The 12,968-nt window shown below is 39.8% G+C and overlaps 1 protein-coding gene across 1 annotated transcript in view; it reads right to left on the bottom strand.

The window, feature by feature from the left end:
- KCND2 (potassium voltage-gated channel subfamily D member 2) overlaps positions 1 to 10,528 on the bottom strand; it is a 501,718-nt gene extending 491,190 nt beyond the window's left edge. Inside the window, exon 1 of the mRNA XM_053553873.1 lies at positions 7,855 to 10,528. Coding sequence (XP_053409848.1) covers positions 7,855 to 8,969 — 1,115 coding nt within the window. The 5' untranslated portion in view covers positions 8,970 to 10,528. The remainder of the gene's footprint in view (positions 1 to 7,854) is intronic.
- Between the last annotated feature and the right edge of the window lie 2,440 nt (positions 10,529 to 12,968).

Raw genomic sequence — 12,968 nt, 5'->3', positions numbered from 1 at the left:
TTAAGGTTGGAAAGTTGGCCATAACGTTTACTCCCATGGTCAATGACAGGTCACAAGCGTTCAGCTAAAGTCTGGTAAATTGAATTGAACCTTGCGAGTCATGTTTTGATTTCCTGAGAGTACGTTACCACATTACTTTTGGTTTCAAATAGCACTATTCCTGGTATGCTTAAAAGTGAAGAAAATGAAATAAATGGATGAATTAGGTCCACAGAAAATCTAAAAAGATGGTATCTTTTAATTTTAGAACAACACTTTACCATTCTATTTGACATTAACTTAACTGTCATCCAACTTCTTCAATGTTATTTTTTTTCTCATTACTAACTTCTGATAAGTCACTCCCTACTTCCCCCCACACCTTTTATGATTTGGATCATCTTTACATAATAAACTTGTCAAAATTCCCAAAGCAAAATGGATTGTGCTATGTCAGAATATGTACCTACATTTATATTTACATTTTTTGCACCTGCCTTTTAATCCCTTAGAACGTGAACTTCTTTCTGACAGATATTACATCTCTCACATGTCATTTATAGATAATAGTTCACTATTTTTAAACAATTCTATTTTATGCATAAATGAGTGTTACTGTGCAAGAAATAGAATGCCTTTCTAGAGATGAAGTGTCATCAAAGTACATTTTTGGCCCATGGGCTCCCTGAGTTGCTCATCTTTAGATAGCGAATTAAGCTTATAAGAGAAAGAAGTATATTTCTGTGCTGATTCGCTTGTCATGAAGTATCTCCATATGCTTTTCAGAGGCATCTGCAATTTACCTAGCCTTCACCAGAAAGCAAATTGATTTAAAAAAGAGCCACAAACAGCTGATTAATTCCCAACTGTGCAGAAAAGTCAGTTACGGGTGAAAAAGTGGAGGTCTAATAATCCTTTGCAGTTATAAGAGGAAAACAAAAAGGGTGTAGTACATAAGAAGACAAAATGTTTAATTAATAAGTTTTTGTGTGTGTGTGTGTGTGTGTGTTTTTGGCTGAGGCTGGGTTTGAACCCACCACCTCCAGCATATGAGACTGGCGCCCTATCACTTTGAGCCACAGGCGCCACCCCAATTAGTAAGTTTAAATACTTTTACCACTGAACAACGGGAAATTAATTGGCTTAGATTAGTATATTATTGCTAATGTTGAGATGGCCCAGCTGCTCTGCTAAGCAGCTAGCTCTCTGTGGTGTGCAGGTATCATCTCACACCATGATCAGCAACATATTAACAGAGACATTTTTCTACATTTCAACACTGGACGAAGTAATGAGTTCCCAAAAGGTATAAACTCAAACCTCAAAAACTTTTCCGCGCAGTTAGGAAGGTCAAGATTAAAACCATAAATTATATTTAACACGGCAAGGGTAATTCCATCTATAGAAAATGTGTGCTTGGGAAGTTGAGAATTTTTCATGGAGAATGTCAAGGTAAAGATTGATTCTTAAAGAAGAAAACTACAGGACAAAACATACAAATGGAATCTACGAAAGTCAAGAGCAGTGTATACGTGCACAGAAATGGTGTTTTACCCCTGGTTTCTTTCAGGACTAGACAACATCGCATAACATCAAATCTAACTACTGAAGCTAGTCTCAGAAGACAATACTTTAAAACACACACTCAGACACATAAATATCTCTATGCTCATAAAACAATGTAAGGCATATCGGAGAGTAGTATCAATTTATTATTATAGTTCTGAAGGAAAAATTATGCTCCCTTTCCAGTGAATATGCTTTTCATCATACTCATTCTTTCAATGCAAGGGAAGTTAAATTATACATTTCTAATGACTCAGAGGCCAATTCATTTAGGCAATTAGGACAAAACAACTGATTTTCTTATATTTCCTTTGGGTGGGATAACATAATCACCATTGAGTAGCTTGCCTCCGAATGACCTGAAAGATCACTGGATGAGGACATAAGGTTTTTCTCTATTAGTTGGGTGCCATCAGGATAAACCCTAGTGGTGTGTGATTAAGTACCAATGCAGTAGTGATACTGAAGAATGTGGAAATAGTGAGTCACAGACAACAGAACAAGAAAAGAAATGAACTCTATTCATGGAATAAATAGCCAACCCATTCACTGTCTTACTGGGTAGCGTTAGCAGCAACACCCTGATAATTATTAAAGCACATTTCTAGATAATGTTGTACATGTAAGACCTGCAGCTAAAAATGAGTAAAAAATAAAATTTCAGAAAATACTTCTGCTATTTAGTTATATAACCATGGTAAGCCACAAAATTTTTGTATGTGTGATATGAATTTAAATAAATAACAAAATCAATTTTCTTGCACCAGGAATTAAGAGAGCAAGTAATGAGAAATTTAAACTTCACTAAGTTACTTTCAAAGATGAGTATAATTAGGAGGAAAATTCAGAATTAAATGATATAATTATAAAACTAAAATAAAATACATCCGTAATCTAATGGAAAACTCTGAAAAGAAAAAAATAATAAGACAACAGATTCATGAAAAATTAGCAAATGGCCCTTTCTCTAGGATACCGCATTGGGAAAACACGTATTATCTCTTTCTAAAAAAACCTCTCTGTCTGGCAACTAATATAGAAGCTGAGAAAATATACATATTTTTAAAATATTAGGTCAAATATTATCTCTTATTCAAATGATGACTAAAACACACTGAAAACACTTAAGAGTTGGTTACTTGTAATGCTAAGAGGAATATATACCAACATATTTCTCTACATTCTTTAGAAGTTCCATTTCAACTCTCATCAACTAACATTTTCTTTTTTTGTTGTTGTTGTTTTTGAGACAGAGTCTCAAATTGTCGCCCTCAGTAGAGTGCTGTGACGTCACAGATCACAGCAACCTTAAACTCTTGGGCTTAAGCGATTCTCTTGCCTTAGCCTCCCAAGTAGCTGGGACTACAGGCACCTACCACAACACCTAGCTATTTTTTTCCTTATAGTTGCTATTGTTGTTTGGCAGGCCCGGGCTGGATTCAAACCTGGTGTATGTGGCTGGTGCTACAGGCACTGAGCCCAACTAACATTTTCTATGAAGAACTTTGCACTAATGTTTTGTAGTATGTCAAAATAAAAATGGATGTTACCTCACAGTATAGCTCCTCAGCAGAAAAAAAAAAAAATACTTTAGGTGATGCTTCCCACACTTTGAAGATTAAATTAGCAATAGAGAAATAAAAAAAGAATTCCATCCATTTTCACTAATAGCTGGGTACACTGAAAATCTCCACATAAATGATTCTGAGGATATACTCCCTACAACCCCAAAGCTATGTAATCATAATAGTTATACATAACAGAAGACTGTTGCTTACAAGTTTATCCTTCTTTTTAAATAATACTATTTCTAACATAATATTCTCATTGATCATAGATACAAAAATATATATGTACATAATAAATTCTCTCCAATTATGCCACTCTAAAAAAAGGTATTTCCCTAGTACATTGTTGGGAAAACTACTGTGAAACATTATTTTGCTTTTTTTAGTTTCTTAAAATAGTAATTCCCAAAACCTATAAAAATTGAAAAAATAAAAGAGCTAGGTTGGAGGGTCTTATTAAACAGACAATAACACTGTTTTCTGGGAGCAAAGATGTAGTTCTATTGTATTTATTTCAGATGAATATATAATATAAATTAACTTTTTGTTTTCCAAAATTTCTTTAGAAATCAAAGTATGTTTTATATAGTTAAAATCACAAAATTTCATTATAAACATCACAGACATGCCATCTATGCAACTTTCTTTCCCATATTGAAAATTTCGATGGAAACAACAGTGTTTTAAAGTTAAAAAGAAGTGGTACAGGCCACAGATATATTTCCGAAGTCCTTAAGTTTTATTGTAGTAGTCATAGAATGTCTTCCTTGGAAAAACTCTCCAAATGTTTAGTAATCATGACCAAGAATGCAAATATTGCCTAACATAACAACTCTTCAAATTATTTAATATGCCACATGGCACTACCACTAGCTCCCAAGTCACGTGCCTAAGATACCATAGTAACTGGAGTTCCACCCTGTTGAATATATTTTTACAAAATAGTTTTTGATTTTTGATGAATATTTGTTTATTTCCTAATTTTGGCAATGTTTAAGTTCTACCATCTAAATGAAAATAACAATTAGATACCATCTTCCAAAAGGCTTTAGGACGAAAGAGGAGAGTTCCAGGTTCTTTTCCTACGCAGTTTAAGACAGTAATTAAGGCTTACGTTATGGAAAGGGAAGCCAGAGGAGTAAAAGGATATTTTAAGGCCCTGCACAGGTCATAAAGAAAGAATAAAATTGAGAAGCCAGATCTACCTGACCACTCTCACTAAATGTTGTTGTTTTATAATCTTTCTCACATTTCTTTTCATTGATTTTTTAAAATCTGTACTTTTGATGTTTCCTACTTTAATGAATAGGAAATGGGACAGTCTTTACACCATATTTTAAAGTATTCATTTTGCTGGCTGATTAATTACTTACATAGTAAGCAAGGTCAAGGTATAGTCTAATGATATAGTTGATATACATATTTCAGGGAACAAAAAACTAGATGAATCACCATAGATCTATGATAGACCTGCTGAGTTCTTCAGATAAAAAAACAATTTACAATCGCCAAAATGTGGAAACAGCCTAAATGCCCACCAACCCAGGAATGGATTAACAAGCTGTGGTATATGTATACCATGGAATACTATTCAGCTATTAAAAAAAATGGAGACTTCACATCCTTCGTATTAACCTGGATGGAAGTGGAAGACATTATTCTTAGTAAAGCATCACAAGAATGGAGAAGCATGAATCCTATGTACTCAATTTTGATATGAGGACAATTAATGACAATTAAGGTTATGGGGGGGAAGCAGAAAGAGGGACGGAGGGAGGGGGGTGGGGCCTTGGTGTGTGTCACACTTTATGGGGGCAAGACATGATTGCAAGAGGGACTTTACCTAACAATTGCAATCAGTGTAACCTGGCTTATTGTACCCTCAATGAATCCCCTACAATAAAAAAAAAAAAAAAAAAACTAGCTGAATATAGTCTAAAACGACCAGCATCGCTGCAGATCCACAAGTCCTGAATGACAAAGCTCTTGGTTATTTATCTCACGTAGATAATGTTGATAGGAGCTGGAATTTTCGGTAACTACTATCTATGATCACGTTTTCATTTCCATTATCAGTAATTGATGAACATTAACGCCACAAAAAATAACAACCATATAAAAAAAGGTCAGAAATTAAAGTGAAAAATTCTTGATTGTCTTTAAGATACAGCTTGATTGGTATTAGTTCCAACTACTACATATTTTCCAGAAAGTGTATATATCATAATTCATCCTCTAAGTATAAAGCCATAGTGTAAAACATAAAGTTAGGAAACAACTTTTATAGAATACTTTCTATTTTTAAATAATGCTGTTGAGCCACAATAAAACCAAAGATAAGACAACCAAAAGGCAACCTTTATAAGAATCTGTTTCTCCAGGGAGTGAAAATATATTACGAGTATATTTTTATGAGAAATTAAAGACATTCTCCTAAGAAACTTTGCCATATTATAAAGTATATGTTTTGTTAAATATCCTTACATAGCATCATTTTGATGGCATCAACATCTCTACATTTCAGAATTCAGAAGTAAATTCCCATTTACTTCTAAGTTGTGAGAAACTATGTGTATTCACTCCTTCTAATCCACGTACTTATGAAACATGTGAAATAAATACACTGAATGAATTTACTAGGACATTATGATTCAGTTTCCTAAAAGATTTCAAAAAGTAAATTACTTTAAGGATTTTATTTATATAATAAAAATTGGCATTAATGATTAACATTTACTCATTTTATTCCTGAAAACAAAAATAAACTTCAAAATAAACTAAAAATATGGAAAGTCATTTCAGGAATCATTTTGAAATAATACTAACTTCTCAAGTGTAGTATAGAACTTTTAGCTAAATGAAATCAGCATCTCATTAATGTTCATCATAAAATCTGTATCTAATCATATAGACAGCATATCAACATTAAAATTACTCACTTGTATCTCATGAAAATCAATGCCATATACAATATTTTAAAGTGTATTTCCTTTTAACATTTCTTCTATTTCCTCTTAACATAGAATCCTCATTTGCATTCCAATTTAAAGTCATGACAGTGATTTACACTACCGAATTGTCCTTTATAATGATGTCAAATGATGAAAAGGTAATAATACAAAAAAAGCAACAAATAAAACCTCTTGGATAAGGAATAAGCACCTATTCTATTAAGGTATACTGCACTGTTTTAATCCATCACAAAATTACCCAACAGGATAAAAGGGAAATAAAAGCAGAATATGGATTTTCACTAATTTATTCATTAAACTGGAGCAGTACATCTTCAAAATATTTGAGAATATATCAAAATCATATATCATTGTATTTCACTTTACTATACTTTCTTAATTAACTTAGCCAAAAATTCTTCACCTAGAAAATATTCCTTTAGTTGGCCAAATGACAACATGACAAATCCTGAACACCATATATATCTAATAAAATTAAGTTGACTTTAACTACCGTGTCACTTAAAAGAGCCAATTAAATTAGCCAGAAACACATAACTTAAAGAGTAGCCTTGGGAATAACTTTTTTTCTTACAGTCATTACCCCATCCTATTGAACTGATTACCTAGTCAAGAATAGCAACATAAACCTGAAGAAAAGGGACTAAGATTACTCCCCAGCTTATCTAAGAACTCATAAAAGTAAAAGACTCTAACCACTTCTTTTTATTAGACTCTCTCATATGTAAAATGCTGCTACCTTTCTGAGTTTGATTAACATTATTAAACATTCAATACCTTTCTTTTTGCCTATCGTATAAAAAATCTTTAATTCTAGCTGGAGAAGTCTATTTTTAAAAACATGAATTCAGAATATGCCCCTTATGTTGCAAAATGCCATTACCCCCAAATAAAAGAATTTACAGAAGAGTTCTAGAAGGAAATTACGACCCAACATTTTATAGTCGGACAAGCCTTTGGTGACCATCAGTCTTACCAGACACCGCTCTATCTTCTATGTGTATTTAACGGGCCTGGGCCCGTTGCCTGATGGGATCAGTAGCTTCTAAAAAAAAAAAAAAATGTGTGGATGACAGTCATTTGCTTCTTTTTTTGAAATTATGAACCTAGTGTTTTAAATAGTTGCAAATATCATTCCACTACACATTGTAAAGTTGATTAGTTTCAGTCCCGATAGTCTGAAACACTGCATAACCTATAACCTGTCAGCCACAGTTAGAAGTGCATGTATATTATAAATTCTTTCTTAATTATACTTACAATCTATGCTTTGCAATGTTGTAAAATAAGAATTCTAGTTCTTACAGGGAAAATGTACACTGTAAGTATCTATCTGTATGAAAATAATACTTCACACATACAGGGAAACTTTCCATTTGAATGCACTGAAGCACTTTCTAGATATTCCGTCATACATTGTACATGTTCATATCTTGATTAGGACACAAATATTGTTTTTCGTTGTTATAATATGTTATGTTTTCCTACAGATATGTAGCAATATTTTCCTGTAGGGGGGAATCCTAAACGTTATATATTTTATCACTTTCACTCACCAATACTCAACATTTGCCAGCAACTCCCTAGTTCTCTGTATCATACCCATTTCACAGACTCAGAGTTATGCCAAAGCATTTAGACAAAGCTTTTCTAAAACTACTTAGGAAGGAGAAAAATATTAATTCCTCTGAATTATCACGTAACCGTAATGGGTCCACAACCGCCTCACCCATGACCAACCTCCACCCGACTTCCCTTTGGGGACCTACCCTAGTGTTGTCATGGTGACGATGGTGTACCAGAAGGCTGCGGGGATGCTCGTGAACTTGCTGGCTGAAGACCCTTTCTCTGCGTAGAACATTACCGTCGCGAAAATGATGATTGCCATGGTGAGAGAGAAGAGCAAGAAGCCCAGTTCTGAGGCACAACTCTTCAGCGTGTACCCCAGGATGCGCAGGCCTTGAGAGTGGCGGGAAAACTTAAAGATCCTGAAGACCCGGAACACTCGCAGGGTCACGAAGGCCCCGCTGACATCCTCATTGTCTGTCATCACCAGCCCAATATAGTAAGGTAGGATGGCCACCACATCGATGATACTCATGACACTGCGCACAAAACGGTACCGACTGGGCGCGGCAGCCAGGCGCAGTAGGTACTCCACCGTGAAGATCATGACGCAGGCTGTGTCCAGGCAGAAGAAGGCCACGGCGTACCGCTCCCCGCAGGGCAGCTCTTTAACGTGACCAGGGCTCGACCCGCACGGCACCGTCTCCACCACGTTAGCGATGACCGAGACGGCGATGAAGAACCCTGTCACATAGTAGAAGACCAGGGCCATGGTGCTGGTGTGGGGGTTCTCAAAGGCCCGCCAGACCCTCTGCCTGGCGGTCATGGTGGGCAGCGCGCTCTCGCCCGTGGTGTCAGTGTCCGCGTCGTCCTGCAGACGCTCCGCGTTCTCGCGCCTGCGGTCCTTGTACTCCTCATAACAGCAGTCGCCAATAATCTCTGGGATGAGGCCAAAGAAGGCCAATTCTTCATCATAAGCAGAGATGCATTCGTGGCGCGGATAGTGGAGCTTTCCAGTGCGGTAGAAATTCAGGATGTGGCGGAAGATGTCTGGGTCCCGATCAAAGAAATACTGCTGCGTCTCCGGGTGGTAGAAGAAGTCCCTCTCGGAACTGCCCAGCAGAGTGTCCGGGTAACGTTCCAGGGTGTCCTGCCACGTCTGGAAACGCGTGCCGCTCACATTAAGCACAATCAGAGAATCTTGAGTCCTTTTCCTCTCCTGTCTCGGGGGAGCGGGCATGGGCCCCGAGGCCACGGGCATCCACCCGATGGCCGCTGCCCTGGCAAAGGGCAGCCACGCTGCCACCCCTGCCGCCATGGTTCCTGGAAGTGGAGGAAAGAAGGGCAACCAGGCTCCTACAGAGGGTCAACCAAAGCAGCAGAATCACCCACTTCTTCTCCTCCAACAAACTACTTCTGGAAAATTTGTCCCAGAGGTGTCACTCTTCAAGGTAGGGCTCCACGTGAAGTCACAGTTCTCTGAAGAGCAAGTCTCCCTCAAGACAGGTATTTAGAATAATAACAACCAACACCATCCAAAAAAAAAAAAAAAAAAGACTGTCCTAAAAATCACTCCCAATAGAATCTAAGCAAACATCTTCCAGCGGATGGACCAAGCCACCCACGGGCACCGATAAGCACACAGGTGATTTCAGATGAGCAGGATCTTCCTCACACAGGTGTCTTTGCTTTCTCCCCTGACACAGTCTGGATTATATGGGGTCAGTCAACGGAGTGGAGGATAGAAAGGACCAAGAAGAGTCACCCAGTAGTATCTTCCGACGACTCAGGGAACCCTTTCACCTTCTCTTTTCACTCTTTCAAACATTCCCTTTCCAAGTAGCCATTCCCGCCAAAGGAGTCTCAAAAAGGGGTGGGGGGGGGAAGACCTGTTGTGGCTTAGGAGAGGTGGCCACAGCCGCTGCCCCCGTCTCTCTTTGGGGTCCGGTTGCCACCTCTACTCCTCTATTTGCAGAGAGAGAGATGATGGGCAGTGGGCACAGTGGGGGGCGTTAAAATAGGTCTTCCTCCAGCTCGTCTACAAGCACCCTCTCCGTCTGCCAAAAGCGTTCGCCCAATCGTCCCTTCGCTCTCAAGTTCAGCTCAGGTGCAGTGTGACAGTTACAGAGCCCAGGAGCTGGCAGCCGCCGCCGCCGTGGCGGCTGCAGCATCTGCCTCCGCGTAGAACGCGCCTCGCCCGCGGTACATACCTGGCAAAGTGCGCGCCGGGGCTGAGTTGCATAGAGAGAGACTTTCTCCCCGCCGTGTCCCCGGAAAGGGAAAAGCAGAGAAAGCAGCTAGCGAGCAGCCGAATCCGAAGCACCGAGGGAGCATAAATAAAGCTCAAGCCAGCTCTTCTTCCCCTTCCCCCATCCCTCCGTGCCTCCCTCCTCCTTTTCACCTTCCGAAAGCCGGGCGCAAGCGAGCGAGCGGCAGCAACAAGTTCAAAAGGTGCGGGGGAGGCGAGAACCGAGGGGACTCGCTGCTGCCAAGTTACAGAGCGGCCCCTGTGGAGGGGACCCGGCCAGCGCGGCTCGAGGCGGCAGGGCAGCGGGGCCGCGGGGCTGCGGGGCGGGCGGCGGCGGCGCCGCGGGGCCGGGGCCCGGGTGGGCACCGGCTCTCGTCCGAGCGCGGAGGCAGAAGGCGCTCGGTGGCGCGGGGGCGCGGGAGAGCTGCTCGCTGCTTCCCAGCCAGTGGGTGGTCCTGCATCTCCCCCGGCTCCCCGCGCTGCTCTGCTTGTGAGATCAATAAATAAGGAGAAAATAAATAAATAACCGCGCGCACGCCCCGCCACGCAGGTTAGGAGAGGCGTCTCCTGCCTTTCCCTCGGCTTGACCTTTCTCCGCCCCCGCCCCCTCGAGCTTCTCTCGCTCCACCCCAGCCACCCACCAGCCCCGGCGCAAAATGTCACCCAGCGAGAGTATCCAGGTGGATCTGCCGGGGGAGAAGAGCGAGCCTCGGAGGAACAAAGGGAGGCTTCACGCGCTCGGCTGCGGTGTTTGGAGGAGGAGAGGAGGAAGGGGACCGCTGCCTCGCTTCTGCCTCCTGAGTCTCGGTTCAAGGCGAGCGTGGGACTAAGGGGAGAAGGAGCGACAGGAGCCAGGAAGGAGGGTGGGGGAGCGGAACGCCCGGGAATTGGTTGTCTGCTCCGGGCCACGGGGTAGCAGGACCCGCAGAGCCCCGCGGCAGGGTTTCTCACTGCCTTTTTTTTTTTTTTTTTTAATTCAAACCAGACGTTAACGTTGCAGGGGTTAATATGTCATCTGTCCAACTTGCCGAAAAGTCAGGCAGTGTCCTCGGTGTAGGTCTTGCCACAACTCCTTTCCCGTCCTTTAGGAATGACAGGGGATTTGGAACCCTTCTCTAAATGTCAGCGTCAAGGGGCGTGCGTCTCCGAGCCTCTGCGTCCCCCTCATCCCCTCTGCGCTTCGCTCCACATTTCTAAAATGGTTAAAGTAGCTAAAGGTGTCGGTGTGAGGTGTAAGTGATGCGGAGAGAGACTGGAAAATTGTCACAGCCAACCGTTTTGTTTTTCGTATACCCGCCCCCCAGTCATTAGGAATCTTCCTTAAAGCCAAACATAACATCTATAGCCACTAGATGGCGTGAATGGCGAGAAGTTAAATCTGCACCTAAGGTTTGGATGCTTTAGAAAGGTGAAAGATCAAAATTATCAGATCCAACAGAGAATCGGATCATACAAACATGGTTAACTCCTCCTGCCACTCACCTTTTTGGTGTATATACACCGAAAGAGATACACAATTTAGGCTTGAGTCTGCATTTTAGTAGATGTGGGATGAGAAAGTTAAATCTAGATTACTGAATCATAATCATAAGAATTAAGAGATTTGGAAATAGTAAGGCTTCATCTATGTCAGTTAAGTAGAGAAGCCTAATTTCTACCTGAAAATTGCTTTTCGAGGCTTGACTTGACTGCCCTTGGTTTATAAAGTAAGTGGACTGTGACGTACTGTACAGACATTGATTTTAAACCCTAGACATCATAATCATGATATCTCGACCTTAATAATCTTAAATGGGATGCTGTCAAAGAAAACATACAAACTAAAAGTAGGGAATAGAAAATGACCAGATGAGAAGAACAAGAAACCCTACAATGTGCAGGGTTTTTTTGTTTTGTTTTGTTTTGTTTTGTTTTTTTGCAGAGATGGAAATACAGCATTAATTTGTTTACAGATCTGGATGTGTAGAGAATCCTGTGTTAGTGTTTAACGAGCTAATGCACCGTGTAAGGTTGAGGACACGCAACTGAAGACTCTTGTTGTTTATCTATTAGAATTCGTTGAAGTGAAAGATGCTTGTTAACAAAACTATGTAGTTTGCATACCTGAAAAGAAACAAACAGACGTGTTATCTGGAAAATATAAGTGAGAGAATTACCTACCAATTGATGTGAGAAAATTAACCCCTTCCTAATCCAGATAATAAGGTGGCACCGTGACAGGTAAGGGACATGGAATCCAGAGAATGGAGAGCTGTGAATTTTCTATTAATGCCACAACTGGCATGCCATCCTGTAAAGATGTGGCAAGTGACCTCAGTTAGAACCTTTAAAACCTCTCTGTAGGAAACCGAAAACTTACAAAGATGAAAGTAGCAGTTTAAATCCACAAAAATCCTCAAATAAGAAAGAGCATAATATGGATAGTTTTTAAAATGTTTACTCTCCCCCACCCCACCAACAGGCTTCTTGATATAATGGAAAGAATATGAGCTAAGAACTTAAACATAAATTAATTCAAATTCTAGCCTAGGAAATAGCTTACTTTGTTTCATTTGGCAAGCTATTTAACCTCTATGATTAGAAATTTCAGATAACGAAACTTAACTTTTTAGGTCTGTCATGAGGATTAAACAGAGTAATAATGTAGTATTTAGCACATTAAAGATATTCGATATTAGTTCTTTTTTCAGTTATTTTAAAACATAATGCTAATGTATTTTATCCAGCCTGTATTTGGAATTCCCATAAATGCTTCCATATAAAGTCATGCATCACTTAATAATTGGAATATATCCTAAGAACTGTGTCTGTAGGTGATTTTCTGGATGTGAAAACATCATAGTCCACTTACTCAAACCTCGATGATTTAACCTCTTTTACACCAAGGGTACTTGGAATAACCTGTTGCTCCCGGGCTGTAAACCTGTATAGTATGTCATTATACTCAATACTGTAAGCAATTGTAACACAATGGTAAATATTTATATACCTCAACATCGAAAAAGAGTAGTAAAATTTTTATAGAAAAGATTAAAAATGGTAACAATTGCGTAGGGCACTTACCATGAA

This window comes from Nycticebus coucang, chromosome 11 (genome assembly GCF_027406575.1).
Source record: "Nycticebus coucang isolate mNycCou1 chromosome 11, mNycCou1.pri, whole genome shotgun sequence".
NCBI classification, from domain to species: domain Eukaryota; kingdom Metazoa; phylum Chordata; class Mammalia; order Primates; family Lorisidae; genus Nycticebus; species Nycticebus coucang.
Note: the sequence above shows the minus strand (reverse complement) of the source record. Positions and strands in the feature narration are given on the sequence as shown.